The sequence below is a fragment of the Bombyx mori genome, chromosome 22 (assembly GCF_030269925.1).
Source record: "Bombyx mori chromosome 22, ASM3026992v2".
Classification (NCBI taxonomy): Eukaryota; Metazoa; Arthropoda; class Insecta; order Lepidoptera; family Bombycidae; genus Bombyx; species Bombyx mori.
This window is the reverse complement of record NC_085128.1, coordinates 15,872,715-15,894,260: the sequence shown is the minus strand read 5'-3', so window position 1 is coordinate 15,894,260 and position 21,546 is coordinate 15,872,715. Positions and strand designations below refer to the sequence as shown.

The window sequence follows — 21,546 nt, the reverse complement described above, 5'->3', positions numbered from 1 at the left end:
TAGGGGCTTTATTCTACTTATATACGCCATTGATTACCGGCGGAGTGAGGGGAGGACGTACGTATTTAATGACGCGTATACGTCGGCGTATTCTTGCACAACGGCGATAAAGTGTTGTGCAGTGGAGGCAGAGCGAATGGCGTCGCCCAAAGCGTTAACGCGCTCAAAGTTGATCGACTGAAAGAAGTCGATCGCTAAAGCGAGATTGTCGGACGCGGTCGGAGGGCAAGTCGCGGGAGAGGGACGAGTCGCGGGGGCGGGACGAATCGCGGAGGAGGGAGTTGTAGCCGTGTTCATGTACGGCAGCGGTTTCGCCCAGGCCGAGACACTGGGCACCGGCGCCGGAACGAACGCTGGCTTAGCCTGCGACACAGAGGGTGCCGAGGCTTTGATGTCTGGGCCGGAAGCTCGGAGGCGGTTTTGGCGGGCGACGCGGCGATTTATTTTCGGGGCTCGGGGGCATCCGCGGTAATTTGCGGGGTGACCCTGTGTTCGACACAGGACGCAGCTAGGCGGTTCTGTCGCGGTTTTTTGATCGCGAGTGCATAGGGCCGTGGCGTGATCGCCTAAGCACTTGACGCATCGGGGGCGCGCGTGACAGTTACGGGAAGAATGCCCGTATAATTGGCAGTTATGGCACTGGCTAGGTGTGCCTTTCTTGTGTGGGGTTTCGACGGCGATTCCGGAAAGGCTACAGACCGTTCGGATGTTGAATATTTGCTTACCCTCGGGGGTAGGCTGGAGGGCGACGAGAACCATATTATATGGCTCCCTTCCGCGGCCTGTGTGCATGCGGTGTACGGAGTTAACCGGTAGGCCTTGTTCGAGAAGGTCGGCCTTGACGAGCTCGGCATCCAACTCTTTAGGGATGCCACGTATAACGGCACGGAGTTCGCGCTCCTCCTGGAGCGTATATGTGTGGAAACTTATACGCTCCTTACGGAGGTAAGAAGAGAGGGCCCTATGGTCGTCGGATGTTCGAACCTTAATTTGAATGCCGTTCGCGAGGTTACGGGCATTCGTAAAATTGATATTTTTGGCCTTAAGGGCCAGGGAAACTCGTTCCCAAGCTGCCTTCTCTTGAAGGATTACCGGGGGAGGGGTCTGGGCTTTATTTTGTGCCACCGGACGCGGCGACGGAGTGGCACGGGCTGGAGGCGCAACGGGAGTCTGAGGGCGGGGGCGCGACGCGTTCGCGGCTTTGCTAATTTTAGCGGCCGCGGGAGCTCGAGACTCCGCGGCACGCTTCTTACCCTTATGCACCAGGGTGAATCCATCCGTCGATGAGGCGGGAGCGAGGTCGACCTCCATCTCCGAGTCAGAGTCGGAGGACGAGGAGGCGGGCGCAGGTGACCTACGAGTAGGTGTTTTGGACGGCGCGACGGAGGCCGCGGATGATCGCGCTGCTGGAACGGTGACCACGGCGGACGACGCAGCAGTTTTACTCGCCAGTATAGGCGACGCGGGAACGGCAGGCACGACGGAGGCTGCGGTGCTCGATGCAGAAGCTTTGCACGCAGGTACAGGCGACGCAGGAGCAGCGAGCTCGGTGGAGTCCACGAGAGGGCTCGCAGTGTGATCGGCCTTGAAGGCCTGAAACTCGGAAGTGAGCTTTGGGTAGCGAAGCCGGAGAAATTCCGCAAATACAGCGTCCATGATGTCTACGTGCCCAGGTGGGGCTACCCTGGGTCTTAGAAAACACTCGCCTTGCGGCGAGGCCCCAACTTCTCGGACCTGAGCGGTTCTATTGAACACAGGTGGCGATGCGGCACGATTACTGCAGGACAAAGAAAAATCACAACAAAACGGAAATAACAAAAAGAAACAAAACAATTAAACACTTCCAGGAAGACAGTTTGTCGGCAGATGTACCACGAACACAGAAATAACAAAAGGAAACAAAACAAATAAAAACTTCCAGGAAGAGCACTTAGTCGGCAGATGTACCACGAACACAGGCCGCGCGAACAATGGCCGGGCTAACAAAAGCCGGGCGAACAAAGGCCGGGCGATCGAGTGGTCGATGAGCACGTCCGCGCGTGACGGGTGCCTCTATCGGAATGTCGAAGTAACTATTCCACGCGGACGGAGTCGCGGACAAAAACTAGTTATTTGGAGTTGGAGAAGTAGGCATTTAATACCACTAAGGTACAATGAAACAGTGGTTAGGTAACAAACACAATCAGATATTTATTGGGTAGCTATCTACTATGCGTGTATCAAATAAACCCACCGCCACCATCTATATCGTTCCCTCAGTAAGGATCGCGACCACATGTGCCATTCCTCCACTCCACATGGTACAGACTACTACTAACTGCTTCTCTCAGACTGGCAGGGAGTTTTTCACTCGGGTAGTGGGGTTCGCCCCGAGGCCCGTCCCGTGCCCCCGTAAGGGGGTACGATGACCCCATCTTACTTCTTACTAGATCTGACTATTTGGCTGGTGTTCTGCCCACGGCGCGCTTGCCCTCTATGCGACCCGCAATTATGAGCTTCTCTAATTCATGTCTGGGAGACCGCATGCTGTGTCCGAAGAAGCTTTTTTTTTAAAGGCTTAGATGGATGGACGAGCTGACAGACCACCTGATGTTAAGTGGTTACTGAATCCCATAGACATCTAGAACGTAAACGCGCCACCCATCTTGAGATATAAGTTCTAAGATCTCAGTGTAGTTACAACGGCTGCCCCACCCTTCAAATCGAAACGCATTACTACTTCACGGCAGAAACAGACAGGGTGGTGGTGCTTATCCGTGCGGACTCACAAAAGGTCCTACCATCATTAATTACGCAAATTATAATTTTGCGGGTTTGGTTTTTATTACAGGATGTTATTCCTTCCCTGGAAGTCAATCGTGAACATTTGTTAAGTACGTATTTCATTAGAAAAATTGGTATCCGCCTACAGGATTCGAACACCGGTGCATCGCTAAACACGAATGCACCGGACGTCGACTGCAAAATGGATGGAATGGGTCCACCGGATTTATTCCTTTTTAAAATACACATACCAGGTTACCAGATGTGCTTACTTAATATTTTGTCCTTGTGGTTAGGTAGACGATCCAGTTTTTATTTGTGTAAGACTCTAAGACCCTGTACCAATTTCGTTGAACAGAACTTCCACGCCGAAGTAATTCAAGTCACTAAAAATTAAATTAAAGAGGCGGTCACTAAATTACAACCCAACTTAAAAACAAGATTGTTTGGATATCGAATGATAAAAAAAATGTTTAAACAAAAGCCAGAAATTGAAATATCGGTTTTCTGGAAGTGAAACTGACTTGCAGTTTTTGTGAAAAAGTATTATTATGGTTTGAAATTTTGTATATGTCGGAGAAGCCACACTATTAACACCATGGTCAGACATCATAGGGGCGATAGCCCGATCGCCCTATTGGTGATCGAGCTAAGAGAAATATTCAGTACACCAATCATGGTTGTTGTCTTAAAACAATTTAGAAATCGTACAAACGAAAACAAATGACAGTTGTTAGGACGGATGCACCGCTCTTTAAGAAAGCTGGTTGGTAAGTATAATGGCGTCTACGCGCCTCCATCGGCTAGGCTCTGTCGTAGCACGAAGTTAGCCATGCTTCAACGATACCGCAATCGTGCTACCATCTCTCGGGAATTGTGCTGCGTTTCGTTTAGCTACCAAATTTTATTTTATTTCCTACCTTGAAAGGCTATTTCAGCTTCACCCTAACGTGAAGTTCACCTATACCTACACCTACAACTCACGGGGCTCAAACCGGAGGTAAACAGTCGACGTCACCCAAAACACGTCATTACGGATCCTCGCGATCCATTAACGGTGCTTTTAGGCACCACAAGCTCCGGTCACCGTCCTAGTCGAACCCGTTGCTTGCGAAGAAGGGCTCGACGAGCAAATTAACCCATAGACACAGCCCACTGAGTTTCTCGCCGGATCTTCTAAGTGGATCGCGTTTCCAATCCGGTGGTAGATTCTGCGAAGCACTGCTCTTGCTAGGGCCAGTGTTAGCAACATATCCGGTTTGAGCCCTATGAGCTCACCTACATGCTAGGGTGAAGATATATAAAAAAAGCTGAAATAGCCTGTTAAGGCTATCAGCATAGGTAGGAAAAAAAAGATTACTAATAACAAAAACATATTTATTAGAGCTATGTTTAAAACTATTAGTGAATGTAATAAAATTTGCCAACTTGAGTGACTCATAAAAAGTAGTATGGCTTATTTCCGATACGATAAAATAATAAAACTGGTCTTAGTAGAAATGTCGCTAATAAATTATGCAATGTAAACAATTTTTAACAATAAAAAAATGCGGCTGACTCACGTATAGGTTGATTAAAACATACTGTCTTTGCTATAGATAATATCGAGTGAATTAAGTTGCTAAAATGAAATAGCACTTAAGCCTAGCTTAACATAATCAGATATTTAATATTGCACTTGAGGTTGATTATTGTCGTTTCAGCTTCGAAATCGTTTCCCTTAACAAAAAATTGTTCCCTATTGTATCTAGCACTAGTCGTCTAATAATGTTGATATATGTAGTTTAAGTAGATACGGTATTGTTAGGAACTATTATTCAGCTCAATTTCTTTCTCGGGATTTCGTAATTCCAGCCTATGTTTTATGAAGATCCATCTGTAAAGAGATTCAATTATTATTTTATGTCAACAATCCAAAAGGAACAAACGTAAACAATGAGATGAAGTCTGAAAGGTACTATGTCATCACGGCGATGACGTGCCTAAGGATTTAGCCAACCATTCTAGCTGAACTACCATTTTAGATTAGATCAAACCAGCAAAATTGTAATTTGCATAATTACTGGTGGTAAGGTCATCTTGTGAGTTCGCGCGGGTAGGTACCAACCACCCTGCCTATTTCTGCCGTGAAGCAGTAATGCGTTTCGGTTTGAAGGGTGGGGCAGCCATTGTAACTATACTTGACACCTTAGAACTTATATCTCAAGGTGGGTGGCACATTTACGTCGTAGATGTCTATGGGCTCCAGTAATCACTTAACACCAGGTAGGCTGTGAGGTCGTCCAACTATCTAGCAATAAAAAAAAAAGCAATATTTATTGACTACTTTAAACAGACCAAGCTAGGATATGCCCTACTTGGGTTAGTGGTTACCGAATTCCACGAAAAAGACTGACGCCACCCACTTTGGGTACTGGTTTCAACCATTACATCTGGAAACTAGACTTACAGTAAAATGGCTATAGCTGGAATACTCATGAGGGAGCTATAAAGGTACACGGCTCCAGTGAATACTGATACAGTACGCGCGTATATCGTCGAATATGTGGGGTCGAAAACCAGAGCTGCCAATGTCTCCACCAGACTGAACAAAGAGTTCATTTTACCTGAAAATATTTGAAAACACATTAGTGTTATCATAGCGGGCCTGACCAGGTGACGCGCCGTCTCTATACGGGGGTGGTGCGATCAATGGCCCTATACGGGGCGCCCGTGTGGGGCCAGTCCCTGGCCGTGGGGGTGGCGAAGCTGCTGCAACGGCCGCAACGCACCATCGCGGTCAGGGTCATCCGTGGTTATCGCACCATCTCCTTTGAGGCGGCGTGTGTACTGGCTGGGACGCCGCCTTGGGTTCTGGAAGCGGAGGCGCTCGCCGCTGACTATAGGTGGCGGGCTGAACTTCGTGCCCGGGGCGTGGCGCGTCCCAGCCCCAGTGTGGTCAGAGCACGGAGGGCCCAATCTCGGCGGTCCGTGCTGGAGTCATGGTCCAGACGGCTGGCTGATCCTTCGGCTGGTCGTAGGACCGTCGAGGCGATTCGCCCGGTCCTTGTGGATTGGGTGAATCGTGACAGAGGACGCCTCACTTTCCGGCTTACGCAGGTGCTCACTGGGCATGGTTGTTTCGGTGAGTTCCTGCACCGGATCACAGCCGAGCCGACGGCAGAGTGCCACCATTGTGGTTGCGACTTGGACACGGCAGAGCATACGCTCGTCGCCTGCCCCGCATGGGAGGGGTGGCGCCGTGTCCTCGTCGCAAAAATAGGAACCGACTTGTCGTTGCCGAGTGTTGTGGCATCGATGCTCGGCGACGACGAGTCGTGGAAGGCGATGCTCGACTTCTGCGAGTGCACCATCTCGCAGAAGGAGGCGGCGGGGCGCGTGAGAGACGCACAATCCCGCCTACGGAATACCCCGCTGAGCGGGGGCCAGGGAGGCGGATCTCGCCCAAGCCCTGGCCCTCTAAGTGTTTCGGGTCCCCCTCACATGTCGGTCTGGGGACCGGCGAGGGGGGCCTAAGAAGACGACGTGCAAGCTGCTCTGCACGCGTTTTACGCAAGAGCATCCGGGTGATGGAAGGCCGGCTATCCTCGACCCACGCTGGTTCTGGCCCAGCGGGGTATTCCGTAGGGTAACCCACTCTAACCGGCGCCATCTAGGCGGGCTTCGGACAGTCTGCCGACCGAGAGGGCTGGTGGTCGTGGCGCCGACGACCGCCAGTCCGGCGTCCCGAGGGGGAGGGTGATGGGAGAGATGTGCTCCGCACTAAACGCTTCACTTTCCCCCCTTTGCCTTGTCATGAGTTCTGTCTCATGCGAGGTTTGGACGTTGGTTGTTGAGCGACAGGAGGTTTTAGTCAGTTCGACTTTGACATACCCCGCCCAGTATCCCCAGAAAAGGGCGGAAGTCCGGCGATTTCCTCCTGACCAAAAAAAAAAAAAAAAATAAAAAAAAAAAAAAAAAAAATAAAAAAAAAATCATAGCAATAATTTAAAACAACGCATCGATAAAGTGCATTAATGAAGATCTAACCGCTCACACGTATTTAATTCGATTAAGGTAAAGCTTTATCCAGCTATCGTTGGACATTGAGAAGCTTTTGCAAAAGTACGAAAGTTTCCGAGCAGTTTTCTACCATACGACAGACTATTGAGTGGCAAAATAATGAAATTCATGTTTTTTTTGTGTTTGTCGTATCACTCTTGACTCATGTATATAACCGCCTTTTTTAATTGCTTAGATGGGTGGACGAGCTCACAGCCCACGTGGTGTTAAATGGTTATTTAACTTAGGGTGTTAGGAGCCCATAGACATCTACAACGTAATTGTGCCACCAACCTCGAGATATAAGCTCTAAGGTCTCAGTATAGTTACAACGGATACCCCACCCTTTAAACCGAAACGCATTACTGCTTCACGGCAGAAATAGGCGGGGCGGTGGTACGTACCCGTGCGGACTCACAAGAGGTCCTACCATCAGTAAAAAAGTTATCTGCCGATATAACTAGGTCGGTCCTTCGCATAGGCAGCTTTCCACGCGGTCTGGTGTCTTTTACGTTGCCCCTGTGAACGGTAAGGCTCTATGGAATCATTTTTATCCAAGTAAATTGATAATACGTATAGATAAAAGCAGCTTCAATAGATGATGTAATTGTCCATGGCCCAACGGGGAAAACGATTCACCACCTTTTTTTTTCCTACCTATGCTGATAGCCTTGAGAGGCTACTTCAGCTTCACCCTAACGTGGCTAGGTGAGCTCACGGGGCTCAAACCGGAGTGTTGCTAACACTGATCCTAGCAAGAGCAGTGCTTCGCAGAATCTACCATCGGATCGGAAACGCGACCCATTGAGAAGATCCGGCGAGAAACGCAGTGGGCTAAATTCACCACCACCATCACCAACTTATATAGACAAAACATAAAACAGCATATTAATTCTTAAAACACTCAAATTGATATATAATAATACGTACCCTGACATTTATATTTGAATCACGATAACGATAACGATACGATAACGTTTATCTACAAGTGTATTTTTTTTAATTGTCCTTACCCATCTCTTCGCTAGGAATAAGTTTTGAAGCTAACGATCTCAGTGAAGTATACGTGGTTGCATTCAAGATCTCCACAATTGGAACTGCGGACAAAATATATAAGGACCTTAAAACTTTTATATAACATATTTGCATATATGGTTACTGCAGGCGTTTTATCATCCTATTTTATTGCATAGGCGTTTGCACAAGCCAACACTATGATGATGGGTAATTACCGGAACCTACAGATAATACAACGTGAATGCTCCAATCTACCTTGAAATGTGAGGTCGAAATTACAATTATATTACCCAGCAATTTCATACTGTTTCCTACTGGAACGTATGGCTGCCTTACAGTAGGAATAGGTCTTTTTGATTGCACGTTGTTGTCTCTTCATCGTGATCATTATTCGAGGATAAGTAAGTACGTAGTTCCTTAAAAAGTTTACTCTTTACTATTTACTCTGCACTACCTTTGGTTGAGCGGTACAGAATACCTTAGGCATTAAGTCCGCCAGTGTAAATTTTACATGAAGTGTAATAAATAAATAAAAAAAAAGTTGGCATCTAGCTGTCTGCGGGGTTTTTACATCGGCTTAATTGCATCGCCCGATATGAGAACACGTACAGGCGTCTTTTAGTATAAGTCTCGACCACTTGCGAATTTTTTCTTTAGATTAAATACCTACTCGTGTACATTTGGAAGTCGGTTTGGACGAATATCATGCTAATACTGCCAGCTAATTTGCTTAGGATCGAGATGAGACATAGCACTGAATCGTGGAATCCCCAACGCTTGCTGAAGATACTGATGGAGATAAGTGCCCCTGTAAAAAATATTTCTGTATTATATATTTATATTTTAATTAATATAATTAAAAAATATTTTTAAATACTATTATAGTATTCAATCTTAAGATATTTGAGGACCTGTTATTGTAATAGAAAGATTTAAAACAAGGAAAGGCCAGCAGGGTCTTTTCACTGCAATAGACATAAAAACAATGAAATATCTTTTCTATTTAATGAAAGGTTGATCTTGTCTAGTCCTATCGCTTATTGATACAAGTCTAGTGCTCATTATGTTTTGAGATTCCAGTTTTAGAATAAAACTGCCGTAATTAAATGGTGGGAGGTATAGGCAGCATAATTGGCATATTACTGTAAGGGCTTACAATAAGGCCAACCACCAGCATTTTGTAACTTTATAAAATTTTCACGTTCGATTTTTGCCATACAATATTTTTCTCTTTTTTTTTCTCTTTTTAACCTACCTATGCTGATAGCCTTGAGAGGCTATTACAGCTTCGGCTCAAACCGTAGTGTTATTAACACTGGCCCTTTTTTTTTTTTCGGGTAGAGGGCCGAACCTCCTACGAGGTCCCCGCGCAAAAGGGGCGCGCAGGGTATGTGAGACTCTACGATCTGCATGGTGTTGTGAGCAGACCGCGGGCCCAAGGATTTTAGGACCCACCCACAAAACAACTCCCTTGCACTCTTACACCCGACGTCCGATCCCCTCCGAGGTCAGAATCCGGATGAGGTAGGGGGGTTACCGCGGTGAACACTACAACCAGACGGCGCGGCTCACCCCAAGGACGCCCAGCCGACGGAGCCTTCGAGGCGAATCGAAGGTTCTGAAACGTCGGCCGTCTCGGTACGGCAGCCCGTCAGGCCGCCCAGACGGTGCCGCTGGTGTCCCGGAATACCCCGCTGGACCAGAACCAGCCTGCCGGGTCGGGACGCGATACACCGTCGACCGGTCGCTCTATTTACTCCACGGCAGCGGGCTAGAGTGCTGGTAGCGCGCCGCGCGGCCTCTTCTCCCTCAGGTCGCCCCTTGACCTTCACCGGGGAGAGGCTGCTACCTACAGGGGCCGGGACGTACGGGCGTATTCCCGCCTCCGGCCTCCGGCTCGACGGCGACGGATCGGTGCGGAAAGGGAAGAGCTCTCCCTCTCTCCCTCTCTCGCTCCGCCGCCTCTTTCTGCGAGATGGTGGACTCGCAGAAATCGAGCATCGCCTTCCAGGACTCGTCGCTGCCGAGCATCCTAGCCACGACACGCGGCAGCGAGAGGTCCTCTCCAATGACCGCGACGAGGGCGGCGCGTTGCTCGTCGAATCCAGAGCAACGCGCCAGTGTGTGTTCCGCTGTGTCATCCTCGTCGCGGACCGGCTAACACTGGCCCTAGCGAGAGCAGTGCTTCGCAGAATCTATCACCAGATCGGAAACGCGACCCACTGAGAAGATACGGCGAGAAGCTCAGTGGGCTGTGTCTGTGGGTTAAATTTTTACCATAAAATCAGGGTTTCATACTTTGTGACGGACCGTGTTGAGCTTCTCTGTTAATACCGAGAATATCAACTAATCAATACGTACAGTAAAATAGTAGATATCGGTGTGTCCTGTATATTGAAGAAACGTAATAATACTAATAATAGAAAAAAGATAATCGGAGAAGAGTAATAGAACATAAACAAGGGATATTTATAATTCTTTGTTTGCCCCGTCTATTTGTTAATTATGAAACGGATTTTCATGTAGTTTTTGACGGTAAACCGATGTTAAATTGAGAACAGGCTTTGTTTTATTAAAATCGGCTGTTGAAATAAATGTTATCGTATTATGAATTTTACTTTTAATTTTTTATGATTCTAGAAATGATTTATGATTTAAGAAGTAATATTGTAGGTAAATAAAGTCATTATATCAGTGCGATAGTAACGTTTGTTATGGTTTCAAACCGAAACCGCTTAACCGATTTTGACATAGACATTTGAGAAAGAATATACGGTACTTTTCATCCTGCTGCTGACAAGGGTATTTGACCCCGTAATGTACAATGTAAAAAAGCTAGTACGGAATGTTAGAATGGATTACTTACCGAAAGAATGTGTAATGATACTGTAGGTTGAATATAAACTGTATTTAACTGCATCCCATTTTAATTTGTATCTCAAATATAGATACGTAATTATTCTTTCACCTATAAACAGACATTTAGAAATTTTAGTGGAATAGTAACTCCTATGTTACTTATTTGATGGGTGAGATAGATTGTTTCAATGCATATAACAACAGAAACTTCGACCTTATAATTTATTTCTGAAGGTCGTATTTCCATTGCGCTGTTTTTGGGAACTTACATAGTACCAGACCACTTGGAATTTTTGCTATCTATGTCACTCCTGTCTATTAGAATTTCTATAAACTCTTCTATAATGTCTCCTATAATCTGCCTTAAAAATACTTTCCAATAAGACATCTCACGTAAATGCTTCTATAGAGAAGTTAATGTACATACCATGATCGGGTCCATATATTATGGCGACTACTAACAAAGTCAGTATTATTTTTGATCTAAAATTCCCTTGACGTTTCTTGAAAGCGACAGAAACAGTTTCTTTCACTAGCGATACTAGATCAAAACAAGATACCGGTTTAGGCTGAAAAGGAAATAAAAAAAACTATTAAAGAAAGTTAGCTCATTTGTTTGTTTTTGAAATAATCTAAATGCAATACAAGTTGTGGTGCAAATTGATAATACGAATGAACAAGTACACGTTTGAACAAGTTCGTTGTGTGATTAAGATATAATGTTATGAATTAAACGTGATAGAAACCTATACGGTTGCTCTATTCCTAATAGATGCTTGGACAGAGATAGACAGGATGGTTGTGCCTTAGACTAATGCCTAGGACTTACACCAATAGTCTACGATCCGTAAATTAGGCAAAAAGTCTGTAAGTGGTTCAATCATATTAGGTATGATTGTATTTATTTAGAAAATAAACCTTAAAACTATTTGAACTACGTTCAAGTTGAATTATTTATTTCGGGCGTCTTATCAATTACACCATGGATGCGTTTAAATTGATATTAAGATGGAATTTATTAAAAATATTTCTTACCTCCTCATCGCTTCCAGCATTAGGCTTCGTGTTACTTTCTAAATAGAAATAGCCGTATAAAAACGTAGCGAAATACAATGAGCCGGATGACAAGAAAATGCCATAATAGCCCCAGTATTTCAATAAAATTCCACTAAGAGCTGTACCAATAGGAATTCCGGCCGTCAAGCATAGATTCACTAAGCCCACTCGAAACGTCCTCGATTTCTCATCTGTAATATCACTTATGTAGCTGAATACTCCTAAGTATACTAAAACCCAACCTCCGGTGATGGCTGGGAATATCGCTTCTAGGAACATTGTGGTTTCGACTGGAATCTCATAAAAGAAGTAAGTGCTCAATACATTGCTCACGCAGACCATAAATTCACCGAAGATTGGGAGGAGTATGCAAATTTTTCTGTTGCCCGTCCTGTCGCTCCAAGCTCCCATGAAGATAACCAGAAGTGTGGGTATGGCGGTCTGTATAATAGTCCTCCATGATTCAATATGTGAAATTATTTGCTGGATCTCGGCTTCTTGAGTTGTGTAATTGCCTTTCCGTTCGATCAGTGCGTCGCAGACAACGTCTCCGAACTGTGATTTGACGCGGCATGCTTTGTCTAAATTCAAATTTTGTATCGCCAATCTGGCCAAAGTCGAAGGTATAATTAATCCCGCGAAAATTGGCTCCACTGTTATGTTAGATTTGATTTCGCACAGTTTATCAAAGAAACTCCGATTCTCGAATTCGTCTTTATTGTTCACATTATCTTTTTCATTAATTGGTACTTGTTCGTTGATTTCTTCCTTTGTATTTTCACTTGACATTTTATTGTCTTCGTCTCGAGATAGCTTAAAGTATACTGATACGAGAACATTATCACGCGTGAGAGTTCATTTCACTCTGTGCCTATAAAATAATTTATAGACACATTCACATATAGCTTGTTCCGTTTTATTTGTGATTAATTTTCGTTTCACACTAAAATATACTTTATTGCTATATAATGTTTAGACAAGCTCATAATTTATCTGGTATTAAGTGGTGGTACCGTAGCCCATACACGTGAATGCACACACCCTATCTTGAGACATTAGTTGTAGTCTCTATTGTACAGCATTACGACGACCCTACACAGCGATCCAAAAAACATGACTGCTTTACGGTATAATTCGGCAGAATAGTAGTGCCGGAATAGATTTACAAAAGGTCTACCCACCAGTTAAATTTTAATTTATCCATTTTCTTTTTTTTTATTGCTTAGATGGATGGACGAGCTCACAGCCCACCTGGTGTTAAGTGTAACCACTGGAGCCCATAGACATCTACAACGTAAATGCGCCACCCACCTCGAGATACAAGTTCTAAGGTCTCAAGTATAGTTACAACGGCTACCCCACCCTTCGAACCGAAACGCATTGCTGCTTCACGGCGGAAATAGGCGGACACAGACACACATTTTTATTAAAATATTATTATGTTGCCGTTCTCAAAATACTAGTTACAGAAAAAAGGTGAAAATAATAAATTACTTTTTCAAGTATATAGATTAAGTAATGGAAGCTACGACTGTATAAGTTTATTCACTATCTAATGAATTCTAATGCGTCAAGAACATAATTCTGTTAGTCAGCGGCTTCGCTATGCCTCTGATTGCTGATGTCTATGAGCAACAATAACCACTCAACATCAGGAGAATAATATGGTCCGTTTCCTACAGTGATGATAAATAAAAATATACAAGTTTTCTCAAACAAATCGTGTAAGCAACGGTGAAATCCTATAAAAATGTTGTCATATGGCTTAAAAGAACTAAGCCCACATACGGACAAGTCAGCCATTTTATTTCATTCTATTGAATTAAGAAAATCAACTTAAAAAAATACACAAAAACGAACAAGAATGATTTAAAAAAATCTTTAAAAGATGATTCTGAAGAACTTAAATTTCTTTAAATTTTTATAGCAACCTCCTGTACAAAAAATGTATTTTAATTGAAAATAATTACTTAATGTTTGCGTTCTGTGTTTGGTTAGCTACTGCAATGTGATGTAAAGATAGCGACTGTAAATAAGATATTACAATCAATCCTCGGCATATTTGTTCTTTGATACTCTACTTGCGCACTGTACCGAGGCAAATATTATGTGTCTTTGGAATAATTAAAATTATGTATGGTTTTTCCGCGTTTAAACATTTTATTTTTTATTTTTATTTTCTTTTTATTGCTTAATAGGGTGGGTGAGCTCACGGCTCACGTGGTGCTAAGTGGTTATAGGAGCTCATAGACACCTACGACGTAAATGCCGCCACCTTCCTCGAGACATAAGCTCTGAGTCTCAGTTTTAACAGTACAAAGGCTGCCCTACCCTTCAAACCGAAATGCATTACTGCTTCACGGTAGAAATAGGCAGGGTGGTGATATCTACCCGTGCGGGCTCAAGATGTCCTACCACCACCAGTAAAAAATTAGTAAAATCAATAAAAAAATTCCTACTGAATATGATTCTACGAATACGGGTATATGTATCTATGTTTATGTGTATATGCATATATATGTATGTACGTGTGTATGTGTATGTTTGTATATATTTCATTGGATTGGCACACCGCGCGTAATTCGTTTTCAAATAATTCTTGTGCACCTGATGGTTGTCTGGAAGAGATCGCTCTTAGCGATAAGACCGCCAATTGAACTTTTTTTTGTATTTAATGTATCGCATTGTTTATTTATTTTTTGGTGTACAATAAAGAATACTCTCTATCTCTACTAGTGTTAGGAAGTGGTTGGAATGGACGGACTTTTTATGTCACTAGATTTTTTGTGTAGTCTGTGTTATCAGCAATTGCCAAATCTAATACTACGAGTATAAATTAAGATATCTGGTTAAATTACATTAATATCGTGTTTCTTTTATCTGTTTCGTCACAATAGATAATTCTTGCTTTGAATTTAATCAGTCCTTAATTTTATAGGAAATTTCGGAAAACACATAAAATACTAATACATATATCTATTAACATACATGGATGAACTCTGGAGAGTAGTTGTGATTTCTCTCTCATATAAGATCTGGGCGCCTATACTAGGTTGGCTATAACCTAGATTTTAATTATAATCATCGTCCAAATTGATGTTAATAAATTAAGTACATTATTACAGTACAAGTACATTACTGTACTAATTTCAAAGGTCGTGTATGTGAAGAAGAACTAGGAAATCGTTTAATGACTTGACACAAATTATTACGTCAATAAATAAATAAAGAACTTGGAACAAATCACGCACGGTCATCCCAGTCCCAATTTAGTATTCCCTATGTTAGGGGTACCACAGACTGATAAACATAATTATACATTTAAATATATGTGTAGATATATAGATAATAAACTGCCAAACAAAGAGTAAACAATCTGTTCATCACACGAATGTTTGCCCGATGTGGTAATCGAACCCACGACCCTCGGCGTAAAAATCACGGCCGCTAACTACTGAACCATCAAGTCAGTCGCTTAAACAATATACCTGAAAGTTGTACAGAGAAAATTCGTTCATCCTCTTCGTTCTCATCCATCCAATCAATAGATTTCGCGATGATTGAAGACATTTTGTAAAACATTGAGATAGAATTTCTAGTGGAAGAGCTCGTTTAGAAATAAAAATAAAAATCGAATACGGATTATAGATTGGATGGGTATTGATATTTAGTTTGAATATTAATAAATAATATTAGAATTAATTATAAATAATAATTTGACGTTTCAATGAAAATATCATACAAAATGTTAAAGCTACTTTCTTGACCAACCTTATAGTTGGCTATGGCAATATAATATCGGTTGGCTATTGCATAGATAAAAATATATAACCTGTACAATCCTTTTTATGTAATCACTTGAGTTACTAAGAGGTTTAAACATATAAGAAAAAGCAGTACGGAGACGTATCTAATGACACCTTATTTAAATAAACCAATTGTTTATAAATTATGTAACACATACTAAGGAAATTTTGGTGTAAGGTTAAATTATAATCATCACTTGCCCTTCAGAATTACAACTCAGTTTATAGTTGCTTTCAGTTAAATAAACAAGATGTTTTCACATATTATGATACTTTACAATATAAATATTTATTACTTTGAATTCTCCAAATATTATTATTACAAAATTTCTATTTGTTGATTCTGTGTATCATGTGTTGTCATTCTTTGATTTGATTTTGTCACTGTCAATATCGGTTTTCTCTAGCCGCTCAATAATAATGGTACATTTCGTTTTTTGACAACTCTTTTTATGCTGTAGGTAGAACCATCTGTAAATAGAATTTCAAGTTAATGTTTTTTCTGGATTGAACATAAAAATAAAATAATTATAATTATAATATCTTGTTAGAGTCTTAATGTTTGTGGTATTGGGTATTTTACTTAATTATATTATATTTAATACAAATTAACTTTAATGATAAAGAAATTTTATTATGCAATACAAACCCAAAAATGATTACAGGTGGCACAGCCAGAATAGTGCTGACGTAATAAATAATACCGGCGTTTATTTTAACGGTGAACATATAGATCCAAGAATAAAGCGGACTAAACGTCATGGACGTCAAGACTTCTATAAGATTAAAAACTGAAATCATTTTTCCTGGAAGCAAAAATGAGCATGTAATTTTAAATAAAGGTAAATTTAAATGTCGGAGACATTTATGACAAAGCATATTATTATGTTGTTATTGTCAATGGATTGTCTATGGAATGCTTTGAGGATATGAGGGTGCGCTAGTATGTCCTTGTTTATATACTGCAGGATATAACAAATAGCTCAGTAAATAAACTTTCATTTTTTGCATCCAAACTATTCTGTCAATTGTCTTAGTTCATCTGTCAATGGAATAGTGGGCTGTTTTTATCTAAAGGTATAGGTAATTTTGTCATATTAATATTGGAATTATTTGCAAATAACCGGGCTATTCATTTTAATTCATTGCGGTAGGCAGCGGCTTGGCTCTGTCCCTGGCATTGCTGAAGTCCATGGACGACGGTAACCACTCACCATCAGGTGGGCCGTATGCTCGTCTGCCTACAAGGGCAATAAAAAAAAAAAATTACAAAATAGTTTTGGTACTAATACGCACTTATGTATTGAGACCGCTAGTCTATATTTTATATACTAGTAAGCTATCAATTATGATAAAATTAAATAATAAATAAACAAATTAAAACCAGGAGAAAATTATAACCGCCAAAATAAACAAACCTTCGAAATGGCCTTAATAATTAGAAATCATTAAAAAAATCCTTACATACCCAGTTCATCACTTGAGACTAGTTTGGAGGAAATAGATCTCATGGCTGTGAAAGAAGTTGCATTGAAAGTTTCTATTGCGACAGCTGAAATTAATTATTGAGATTACTTTCCTTTTACGTTTACTTAAAAATGAATTGTTTATTATATTGCTTTTTTCTAGGCATGATAGGCTTGAAGAGTTCAAAATCCAACTGGTCCCTGGAGTCTGAACATTAAAAATTAAAAAAAAGAACATAAAATCTGAATCTCAAACGTACGGGAATAATAGTATATTTTTTGTTTACTTTATTGCAGAAATTGCCGGGGTGCTTTTGGCTAATACAGGCAGGAAAGTATTGAAATTTTGAGATCCTTTAGAATTCTTCCGCGTGTACACTCAGCAGAGTTTAATTTCAGATTGTAATTAATTACGTGTGATTTTCATACTGAATAAAAATGCCCTAAGCAATTTCAGGACAGTAAAAGTAAAGAGTTATCCACAATCTTACCTATATACATTTCTTGGGTGTTTCTAGCGAATCCAGTAGCAAGGCTTCCAATTATTTTACTACAGTTCGAAATCAGTCCTAAAACGGAGTCATTCCATTGCAATCTGCGGCTAAACAGACTTATTGAAATGAATGCACCTGAAAGTTAAGAAGATATATATATGACAATACTTTAATGTTTCACTTATACAGGGCGTCTTTGAGCCTGCACTAGTAGGTACTAACTACCACACTGCCTACTTCTGCCGTGAAATGCCTTTTGGTTTGAAGGATGGGGTAACCATTGTACCGTAAAACTGAGTCTTAGAACTTCTATCTCAAGGTATGCGGAATTTTCGTTGTTATAGAGCCCATAGACGATGAGATCCTCAAATTGGTAACATCGGATTAACTGTTAGCCCTTATAGCCACTTTCTTTTGCTTTAGAGCAAGTATATATTTTGGTAGTCGCCTCAGCCAAATAGCAGTCAGTTTTCTACCAGTATTGCCATTAATCGTAAGGATCAGAAACTCTTATTTTATGTCTCGACATACGTCAAAATAAAGATAATTCAGGTAGAATTATTCTACTTGAATATATTGCTAAATTATGAGTTTTTCATTCCAGTTTAAATAATAATCCCCGACACTCACATAATAACAGGTAGACCTCTTTATTATTATCTCTTCTTAAATTAGCCACATATTTGAACAGTACTCTGACCGTGTCGATTTCCTAAAAACCCTGATAAAATGCCATGCAATGTTTACGCAAGTGATCTAAACAGATTTAAATTGAATATGTATACATAATAAAAATTTACTGCTAATGCTATTCAAACTCCAGTTAGTTGTGCATTTATTGCACCGTATTCCGTAGCTATATTTCCAAATTCTAATTGCGAGTTTGTGGCCTAAATATCTAATCGCACCTTAATAAATTCTAAAGTGATTTTAATCGTACCTACGAATGACAAAACCAATAATAAATGTTTTTGGACATATTGAATTTGATATATCCGAATTTGATTTATTAAAAGGACATACCCAATAAGTGTATGCAGATGTAAAACGTGTTGTAGAAACTGTAGTTCAGAGCATCCCAATTAAATCTGTAGCGACAGAAAAGATATTTCACTGTATTTTCACCTGAAACCATAATAGTGCTATGCCATTATTGTACCTAGGTTGCTTAATGAACTTATTGGTGAGGTTAAGAATAACTAAAAATACGAGCTTAAAGCCTAGTCATTTGTAAATGTTAGGGTAATCACTATGTTTATTATGTCTTAACGACTTCATGGTGATTTCATTTAAAAAAATGTGGCAAGTAAAAAGTTTTGTTTTTTGATGAAAAAAAGAAATAAATAATTTAGGGAAGAAATAAAATTACTTTGAAAAAGTTTGATGATAATGTTAAGGAGCTTTAATTTGTGCTCATTTATTACGAAAATTTTCTAAATTTAAAATTAGTTTTTCCGAAAACAATTGCAGAATCATAACAAGATAATTCATGCATGTTACGCCTTTTAGTGTTTTTTATTAATTTTATAATTTCATTTTATAATAATTATTTAATAAATTATTAATTTAATTTTTTATTATTATTATAAATGACATTTATGTTTATTTCTAGTTCTCTTTATTTATTTATTCTTCTTAACATTGTAACAAGAAAAAGGACAAGCTAACAAAATTGCGTGATTTGGTTATCAATGATAAATAAGTCTATGCGAATGCTACCAAGCTTACTTATGACATTGAGTTAGAATGTAATATGTACAATTGTGTATCTCCTTAAATTTTTACATAAATAAAAATAACAATTAAGCCCACCAGTCGAAGATCCATAAATGAAAGCGATCATAGCCAGTATCAAAATAGACTTTGTCCTGCGGTGATTAGGTCCTTTCTTGAATGCGACGTTTAAAGTGTCCTTGACGTGCTTTATGTCGAAGAACGACTTAAGAAAGCCGCACGGGCTCTTAGCTTCTTCCTGGAAGTATTGAAAAGATGCATTGTCCTTCGATTCGACTTAGTATGTATTGAAGTGGAAGGTTTATGGCTTTCTCTCTGAGGAAGTTGGTAATAACGATTAATGATAGTAGGTTCTGTATTATTGGCACATCGTGGGTTTAAGTCAGTACAAAAAATATATTTTGGACAGTAAATGTATTATTTTATAAGTAATATTTTCACATACAACACTAGTTGAATACTAGCTACCTTGTGACATGAAGTCTAATTATTAACTTAAATTAAATATTTGATTCAATAAAATGGAAAGCATATTAGCTTTGCAACAGAAATAGGCCAACCCTGCTTTTTAAATATCAAAATATTTATACAATCGATGACGCTGACTGACGTACAATCTTAGGAAAAAAATTGTTAATATTTCTTCATGCAAAGGTAAGATCTTGGACGGAGAATGTGTTTTTTCTCGGAAGATTTTTGATATTTTAAGGTTTTGAAAATGAAGTAACTGCTTAAGCGACTCCACTGTTTATTGTTATAGGAAGATGTAATAAATGTGTCTGCTGCTCTCTATAAACTAGGTACTTAGAATTCTCAAATGTTTACTTACAACAGTTAATTGAAATTATACTTATTATCAACGCACATTGTGAATTTTTCATAAGTTTCTGCTACCGCTTGATTATAATGCTCCAAAATAAATTTAGTAGCGCCTAATTTTTATACTGATACTTAATTTGAATAGAAAATAAACAGTATTTCTTTTGAACTTCATTTGGGTATATTAAAAAATTATTCAATTTCTTAAATTTTGCAGAATAAACTAAATATAAATAAACAGATCGTGTCCGTAATTGATAATTTCTTTTCGAATACTAAAATCACCTACCTTTTCATTTTTCTCCGGCAAACTTTGTACTTTATCTTTTATGTTCACGAAACCATAAATAATACTAATAAAATATAACAAGCAGCTCAAAGAAAACACTCCGTAGTAGCCAGCGTGCTTCAAAATAATACCACTTAATACTGATCCAATGGGAGAACCAGCCGTCAGACAGAGGTTGGCGATGCCCACTCTAAATGTTCTAGTTTCCTCACTGGACGCATCACTGATATAGCTGAACACTCCCATATAAGTAGCAACCCACCCACCAGTAACAGCCGGTAAGAAAGCTTCAAAAAACGCCATGACTTCTACCGGAAGCTCATAAAAGAAATACGTGTTGACCAAATTGCTGATACATGCGAGAAGCTCTCCTATTATTGGTAAGAGAATACACATTTTTCTCTTTCCCGTTCTGTCACTCCACGCTCCGAGAAAAAGTATTAAGAAACTTGGCATCGCTGTTAATAATACATTTTTCCATGTTTCTATACCAGCTATCAGTTCTTGGATGTCTAATTCTTCTTTTAAGTACTTTGTTCCCTCTCTATTTAGAAGAGCATCACAGATTTCCTCTCCGTAGTTCTTGTTGACTCGACAAGCTTTATCAAGACTAAGATTTTGGCTAGCTAATTTAGTCAGAACACTAGGTATCACGTAGAAAGCTAAAACTGGTTCGACCGTTGCGTTTTCTTTAATGTAAAGGTATTTTTCTTTGAGTGTTTTTTTGTCGGGGACTTCTGCCTTTAGTGGTTCGAGTTCAGCCATTTTCGTTGGAAATGAGATCGTGACTGAATATACGAATTGTCGTCTATTTGTTTCATGTTTGCAATCTAAATATTAACTCGTTTTATTGATAGAACATTTCTGTTATAGTACTTATCAGTATTTCAAAGAAACACGACACCTGTGCATACAGTGCAGTGTTTGTTTCAGTATTAATTCTGTTCTGCATTAAAAGTCACTTTTGATTGACTGCCTAACTTGAATAATAAATGAGCATCAACGTGTTTACCATGTTTCGTCAATTTTACTAAAAAAAAAAGAACTACTCGGGTGTCTATTAGAGATCGTTTTCAGCGATAAGTTCGTCCTTTAGTTATAAGTTAAATTTTTCTCATTTACTTTTATGTGTTCTGTATTATGTATGTATCTGTATACATTATCGTTATTTTGGTATACCTATGTAAGTGCAATAGTGTGGT

At 40.2% G+C, this 21,546-nt stretch overlaps 2 protein-coding genes and 2 long non-coding RNA genes across 6 annotated transcripts in view; 2 read left to right on the top strand and 2 right to left on the bottom strand.

Moving 5' to 3' along the window:
- LOC134201008 (uncharacterized) overlaps positions 1-21,546 on the top strand; it is a 192,686-nt gene that overhangs the window by 10,107 nt on the left and 161,033 nt on the right. The window lies entirely within an intron of this gene.
- On the bottom strand, positions 4,127-13,347 carry LOC101745861 (proton-coupled folate transporter). The gene is made up of 7 exons (XM_004924690.5): positions 11,716-13,347; positions 11,108-11,249; positions 10,688-10,789; positions 8,492-8,629; positions 7,818-7,901; positions 5,213-5,369; positions 4,127-4,639 (listed from the first exon to the last, which is right to left on the bottom strand). Exons 1-7 carry the CDS (start codon positions 12,523-12,525, stop codon positions 4,567-4,569), a joined length of 1,506 nt encoding a protein of 501 aa, XP_004924747.2. The 5' UTR covers positions 12,526-13,347; the 3' UTR covers positions 4,127-4,566.
- Positions 12,111-21,183, bottom strand: LOC101746098 (proton-coupled folate transporter). Of its 2 annotated transcripts, XR_009976150.1 has the most exons (8): positions 20,345-21,183; positions 19,315-19,474; positions 18,526-18,627; positions 17,500-17,637; positions 17,011-17,094; positions 16,192-16,348; positions 15,839-16,013; positions 12,111-12,607 (listed from the first exon to the last, which is right to left on the bottom strand). XR_009976150.1 is itself a non-coding variant. In XM_004924691.4 (7 exons), the coding sequence occupies exons 1-7, from the start codon at positions 21,107-21,109 to the stop codon at positions 15,893-15,895; spliced, it is 1,527 nt and encodes a 508-aa protein (XP_004924748.1). In that variant the 5' UTR covers positions 21,110-21,183; the 3' UTR covers positions 15,803-15,892. The 2 variants fall into 2 exon arrangements, 1 of the variants encoding a protein (XP_004924748.1); XM_004924691.4 differs by lacking the exon at positions 12,111-12,607 and having other exon boundaries at positions 15,803-16,013.
- Positions 15,541-17,480, top strand: LOC134201007 (uncharacterized). 2 transcript variants are annotated; one of them, XR_009976153.1, is made up of 3 exons: positions 15,541-15,715; positions 16,208-16,384; positions 17,306-17,480. It is a non-coding gene; the product is annotated as an uncharacterized LOC134201007 (long non-coding RNA). The 2 variants fall into 2 exon arrangements; XR_009976154.1 differs by lacking the exon at positions 15,541-15,715 and adding an exon at positions 15,985-16,109.

Bases quoted from the DNA above. Each gene is read 5' to 3' on its own strand.
- LOC101746098 (XM_004924691.4), bottom strand. From the start codon at position 21,109: ATGGCTGAACTCGAACCACTAAAGGCAGAAGTCCCCGACAAAAAAACA. The intron at 17,638-18,525 runs GTATGTCCTTTT...CTTAACTTTCAG, and splicing joins CATCTGCATACACTTATTGG to GTGCATTCATTTCAATAAGT. The intron at 16,349-17,010 runs GTATGTAAGGAT...TTTTGCTTCCAG, and splicing joins AGTCTCAAGTGATGAACTGG to GAAAAATGATTTCAGTTTTT.
- LOC101745861 (XM_004924690.5), bottom strand. From the start codon at position 12,525: ATGTCAAGTGAAAATACAAAGGAAGAAATCAACGAACAAGTACCAATT. The intron at 8,630-10,687 runs GTAAGTAATCCA...TATTTTTTACAG, and splicing joins TATCATTACACATTCTTTCG to GGGCACTTATCTCCATCAGT. The intron at 7,902-8,491 runs GTAGGTATTTAA...TTTTGTCCGCAG, and splicing joins CGACTTCCAAATGTACACGA to TTCCAATTGTGGAGATCTTG.